The sequence below is a fragment of the Eurypyga helias genome, unplaced genomic scaffold, assembly GCF_000690775.1.
Source record: "Eurypyga helias isolate BGI_N326 unplaced genomic scaffold, ASM69077v1 scaffold35996, whole genome shotgun sequence".
NCBI classification, from domain to species: Eukaryota; Metazoa; Chordata; class Aves; order Eurypygiformes; family Eurypygidae; genus Eurypyga; species Eurypyga helias.
This window is the reverse complement of record NW_010255338.1, coordinates 8,041-14,199: the sequence shown is the minus strand read 5'-3', so window position 1 is coordinate 14,199 and position 6,159 is coordinate 8,041. Positions and strand designations below refer to the sequence as shown.

The 6,159-nt window shown below is 59.2% G+C and overlaps 1 protein-coding gene across 1 annotated transcript in view; it reads left to right on the top strand.

The window, feature by feature from the left end:
• Window positions 1–1,977: 1,977 nt before the first annotated feature.
• The window catches only part of ARHGEF17 (Rho guanine nucleotide exchange factor (GEF) 17), a gene marked incomplete at its 3' end in the record, with an annotated part of 11,741 nt that continues 7,559 nt past the window's right edge, over window positions 1,978–6,159 (top strand). The window contains 4 exon segments of the mRNA XM_010153307.1: window positions 1,978–2,247; window positions 4,586–4,768; window positions 5,164–5,280; window positions 5,595–5,687. Of these exon segments, the coding sequence (XP_010151609.1) occupies window positions 1,978–2,247; window positions 4,586–4,768; window positions 5,164–5,280; window positions 5,595–5,687 (663 nt within the window).

The window sequence follows — 6,159 nt, the reverse complement described above, 5'->3', positions numbered from 1 at the left end:
ATACCGCAGCTATAATGGTGGAAAATTCCCTTTGCCTGTGTCTGGGCCTCATCCTGCATCTTCCCACGGCTGCAAAATCCCAGCCACTGGTGTGGCGTGCGGTGCTGAGCCTATTCCACTCACCAATCCGGCCCTTGGGTTTGGTTGCTGGGACAACTCCGGAATATGCCTGGAGCATCATATTGAGGCAGGGAACTACAGGCTGTGGGAGGGTTGGGGAAACTGAGGCAGGGCAGGGGGTCAGGTGCTCTGCACCCCTAAAGCCCATCCTCGGGGTGGGTGACTTTCAGCCCATAATTAACATAAATTAATGCAACGGTGAGAGTGTTAATAAACTTCAGGCTCTAACACAGAGTGGGGGTCTCAGCCAGTGTCCCTGCGGACCCCGGTATCAGTGTGTTTGGGGGGGTGGCAGATTTCCTGGGGAGGCTGTGACCCGTCACCGTAATACTTGGCTCTGGACGGTTTCTTCCTTGCTTGGCTGAAAAGGCTGATATCAGGGTAATGGGTGAGTGGGGAAACTGAGGCACGGCTCTGTTTTCCAGCACTGAGTGGGATCTGGCCAGGATCCTTCTCCATTGCTCCTTGGGGACCACCGTGGAGAGGGTAACCTCCACCCGTGGTGGGGATGGTTGGGATAAAGCTTCCTGCTGCGGCTGCAGAGTGGCTTCACAGCACACATGTTCCCAGTGGGAGTTGGGGGGGACACACAGCCCCATGTGGGACAGAAGCTCATCCCACAGGGAGATGGGGGACACAGGGGTTTGGTAGCTCTGGCAGTCCCCGTGGAGGGTCAGGGAAACCTGGTCCTGGGGTGCTGTGGACATCCCTGCACGCAGGGGTTTTGGGGTATCCGAGCACCCAGGACCTTTGGAGGATCCTCTTCCTTGGAGCCTTGGAGGCATCCCTGCTTTTGGGGTGTCCAAAATGTGCCTTAGGGGTGTCCAAGCATCCAGGGTCTTTGGGTGTCCTTGCATCCACAGCTTGGGGTGTCTGAACCCAGGGGTTTTGGGGTGTCCAAGCACCCAAAAACTTTGGGGTGCCTCACACCCAAGTTTGGGGTGTCTCTGCATCCAGGGACTTTGAGGTGTCCAAGCCTAGGGCCTTTGGGATGTCCCTGCTCCCACAGCTTGGGGTGTCTGCCCCTAGGACCTTTGGGGTCTCCAAGCTCCCAAAATATTTGGGGTGTCTCACATTCAGGGTCTCTTGAGAGTCTACACATGCAAAAATTTTGGGGTATCCGTGCAGCCGGGGCACTTGGAACACCTCTGCACCAAAAACTTTTGGGGTATCTCTGCACCCAGTGTCTCTGGAGCACCCCCACACGCAAAATTTTTGGGGTACCTCACACCCAGGGTCTCTGGAGCATCTCTTTACCCAAACCTCTTAGGGTGTCTCACACCCGGAGTCTCTGGAGCATCTCTGCACCCAAAACTTTTGGGGTATCTCTGCCCCCAGGGTCTCAGCTCGGCCCCCAGGGTCTCTGAAGCATCTCTGCACCCAAAACTTTTGGGGTGTCTCAGTACCCACGGCCCTTGCAGCATCTTGCACCCAAAGCTTTTGGCGTGTCTCTGCACTCAGAGCCTTTGGTGCACCTCTGCACCCAGAATTTTTGGGGTGTCTCACACCCTGGGCTCTGGAGCATCTCGCCCCCTGGGTGCTGCATGCAAGGGGGGTCTCTGAGCCCCACAGCCGAGAAGACCCCGACCCATCTGCTTCCCAAGGCTGGCAGACCATCCCACACCACCTCCTCCCGGTGCCCCCCACCACCCCATGAATCCCCCTCCTGTGGGACCACAGCCCAGCGCTGGGGTGCCCGGGGTGCCGGGCGGGAGGCAAATTCCTACGGGACCGCTCCGAGCGGAGCCGACGGAGAGACGGAGGGCGCCGGGACCGACCCATGTAGGGCTGTGAGAGCCAGGGCGGGCTCCTGACGCGGCCGTGGAGGAAACCAGGCGTCTCTGTGCGCTCGGTGTCATGTACTTCCTAATCCTCCCGGATTCCTCCATCGGGGTGGAGAGGGAGTGGAGGGGAGCCGGACGCCAGCCGGGCTCCTCCGGCGTTCAACCTTCCCGACGAAGCCCCAGCACCAGCACTGCCACCCTCCACGTAGCTCCCCTCCGTCGTGTCACCCCAAAACTCATCTTGTTTGTCTTTCCACCCGGGCAGGACATGAGGAAACACGTCATCATGACGCTGCTGGACACGGAGCAGTCCTACGTGGAGTCCTTGCGCACCTTGATGCAGGTAACGTGGCACGGACGGGGACGTGGCACCCCAAACCACGTCACGGCATAACCGGCCCTTTCTCGTCACCGTCCCGGGGACCCCAAGGCAGACCCCCAGCTGCGGGTGCTCTACCAGCACCAACGGGACGTGGATTGGGGATGGGTGTCAGTGGGGATGTTGGGGGCAGTGGGACCGGAGATCGGAGCAGCGTGGCAATAGCGTTGAGAACAGAGTGTGGGGGTCACCTCTGTCCCCCAAATCAAGCCTGTATCGTTCCTCTTGGGTCGTCACCAGGCAGGTATCGTGTCCCCGAGCCCCTTCCCATGTTTGTCCCCCTTCCTCATGTTGCACCCCATCTCCTGCGCTGTTGCTGATGGCATTTGCATGATGGGGGACCCCTTACACCCCCCATGCCCATCTCCCCCCATTTTTTGCTCGGCACCATCACAGTTCAGGGGTTTTTCTCAGGCTTTTTTTTTTTTTTACGGGGCTGATTCCAACCCCCTTGGAGCAGCCTGGCCGGAGGGTCCACCCCACATTTCAGATGTTAATGAAGGCGTTTCAGATAGTCGGTGGTGGTCAACGCCCTGGAGACTTGCTCAGGCTGGCGTAGGCGTGGGCTGTCCAACCGCCTCGCTGCAGGTGGGAACAACAAAAAATCGGAGCCCTGTTCTGCTTCATATGGAGCAGTGCCTGTAGGACATCTGCTGGGCACATCCAAGGGGGCATGGGGCACCCAGCGTATCCCCTAAATCCCCGGCGAGGGTGCCCCCAGATGTGCTTTGCCATGTTGCTGCAGGAGGGAAGGACCCTTTGAGGTTGCTCCTAGTGCAGATGTTGGCTTGGAGAGGTGAGCGGACCCTGTGTCTGGGGATTTTGGGGGATGCCATATGGGGTTCAGGGTCGGGTGGTGTGCCTGTTGGTTTTGGCATGGATGGAGGCTGTCCCATGGGCTGTGCGCTCCTCTGAGGTGGGACAGGAGGCTGGCTGGAGGGGACAGCCATGTTGGGGGTCACTGGTTCCCCACTGGTGGGACTGGTATGTGGGTGGGAGCTACGGTGTGTTAATGCCTGAGCTCTTGCCCACGGGACATGTCCTGGCACAGTGCAACCAGGGGAACGTGGCTTTCTGGGGGGTAGCTCACAGGGTTCCAGGTGCCCCCAGCTCCCCGTCTCAGCCGGGACAAGGTGCTTGGATCAGTGACATGGCCCGGTGGCACATAGCATGGTGGCTACCAGGACAAGGACCACACGGAACGTCATCTTCCAGCCAAGCCAGATGGTGCATAGGCCCTGACTGCTCTCCCTGTGTGCCGAGGCAGGGGCTGCCTCTGTGCTCTTCTTCCCCATCTGGTCCTTGTTTCCCCAGTTTCATGGGGGATGGGATGGATGGCACAGCCCAGCCCAGCTCCCGCTGGAGGTGCTGGCCACGGTTGGGCAGGTGAAATGGGTTAGGACCCTCAGGAAGGATTTGGCCCTTCTAATTTGCATCTCTGTAAGATGATACCCACCATCAGCTCAAGGAACATCATCCTTGGGGGATGACTCCTCCTTTGCCAGCTTGGCTGGAGATGTCCGAAGCCACTTGAGGTGGGGCCTGTCCTCACCACTCAGCTTCATGGTCCTCCCAGCATCCTGAAGGACACGAGCACCCCATACCGGTCAGGATGGCAAGGCTTGAAAAGACCTTCCTCATCCTGGATCCTTCCCAAATCCAGCTCTCCCATTTCCGGAGGCACTGCTCCTCTCCGCAGCTCTGCCCCACGGGGGGAGGAAAGGGGTTTTGTAGCAGAGCTGCCCACCCAGCCTTGCACAGGACTTGCTTTTCCTACGGCCCCTGAGCATAGCTTGTTGGTTGTTGCCCAAGAGATGCTGCTGGGTGAAAGGGTCCAGGGCTTGATCCAGTGGGGTTCCAGCCCCTCCTGGTCCCAAACACACTAAATCTTTCTGGCAACACACCGGCTTTTCGATCCTAGGGTTGTGCTGTCATGATTCCACAGCTAGGTCAGGCTCTGTAGCAGATGGAGGTGACCAAGGCTCATGACAGCAAAGATTTGGAGCCTCCCAAGACTGTGGGACAGAGGGTGCCCTGCTGTGGGGACTCCTTGTGCAGACCTGTCCCACTCCCTACACTGCCACAGGGATGCACTGGGTGGGATGGGACCCAGGGAGGCTGTGGTGCAAAACCTGCTGGGACCCAGCACAGTTTGGTCCGTCTGGTGGGTCCCAATGTTCCCTGTAGGAACTCCCTGCTGCAGGATGCCACCGACCCCTGTATCTACATGGGTTGAAAAATTCACACTAGGGGGGTGGGAAAAGAAATCTCTGTGATCTCCGATGCCTTTGCTTCCCCGCAGGGTTACATGAAGCCACTGAAGCAGCCGGAGAACTCACTGCTGTGCGACCCGTCGCTGGTGGACGAGATCTTTGACCAGATCCCTGAGCTGCTGGAGCACCACGAGCAGTTCCTGGAGCAGATCCACGACTGCGTGCAGAACTGGCACGAGAAGCAGAAAGTGGGCGACCTCCTGGTGCAGTCGGTAGGTCCTCGCGGGGTGGATTTCCCCCGGGAAACCCAGGCGTGCCCGCTCTCGGGCACGGCCCCAGCAGGAGACGTTTCAGAGCAGGAGGCAGGGGAGCGATTAAAGGACAGGCCAAACACGCCTGGGATGGAGAACAGGAGACGATCTCCAGGCCCGCAGTCTGCTTAGCGTAACGGCGGGGTGTTGCAGCGCCCGGCTGGGTCTGCAGCTCCGCGTTTCTGCCTCGGGAGCAGAAATGTCAGGGCTGAGAAATCGAGGGGGGCGGGCGGCGGGTGAGCCCTCCCTGCGCCAGCCCAGAGCCAGGATTAACCCTTGGGGCAGCTTCTTCCAGGCTCGCCCGAGATGTCCATCGCTGGATCTATCCCCTTTTCCCCCCTCTTCTCCCCTCCCAGTTCTCCAAGGATGTGCTGGTGAACATCTACTCTGCCTACATCGATAACTTCCTCAACGCCAAGGATGCCGTCAGGATCGCCAAGGAAGCCCGGCCAGCGTTCATGAAGTTTCTGGAGGTGGGTTCCTTGCCCTATAAATGCCGGCCCAGGTCCCACAGCCACCTGCAAGGCTCCTGAGGGGGGGGCAGGATGGGGTTAATGGAAGTAAACTGGTAAACTATGGTCACACTGGGATTTTTTTACCTCCCACCTTCTTGGTTTTATTGCAAAGAGGCTGGTTTGGGATGAACCAGAGTCACTCTCGGTGGTGTTAAAAGGAGTCACCCTGGCCCCAAACGGGTGTTGCTCCAGGTGCTGCACTGGTGGGACGCCGGATCCCTGTTGTGTCCCACCTAACGGAGCCACCCTTGCCCCCCACCGGTGTTTTGCAGCAAAGCATGAGGGAGAACAAGGAGAAGCAGGCTCTGTCTGACCTGATGATCAAGCCTGTGCAGAGGATCCCGCGATACGAGCTGCTGGTGAAGGTGGGTGCGGGCAGGAGGGTGTCTGTGCCATGCCGGCAGCGGGTGAGACCGTGGCACCTCCTCACCTCCGCGCAACAGGAGATTCTAGGGGTCTCACGTCTCTCCTGGACCCTTTTCCCATCCCTTGACACAAAGTTGGTGTCCCTGTGCATGGCTCTGCCCTCTTGGGAATGGTCGCCCTGAGGTCTGTCACCCCACTGTCCCTACGGGTGTGTGGTCCCCTTCCGCTCTGCCAGGAGGTTGGACACTGCAGTGCTATTTTGGGACCGGTTGCACTGCCACCCCCTCTGTGCCTCAATAACCCCATGCCAGGATCACTCCTCCTGGTGCTGGGGACGGTGGGGATGTGCTTTCGCAGAATCACAGACTGGTTTGGGTGGGAAGGGAGCTTAAAGCCACCCAGTGCCAGCCCCCGCCATGGGCAGGGACAACTTCCATAGCCCAGGTTGCTCCAAGCCTCATCCAGCCTGGC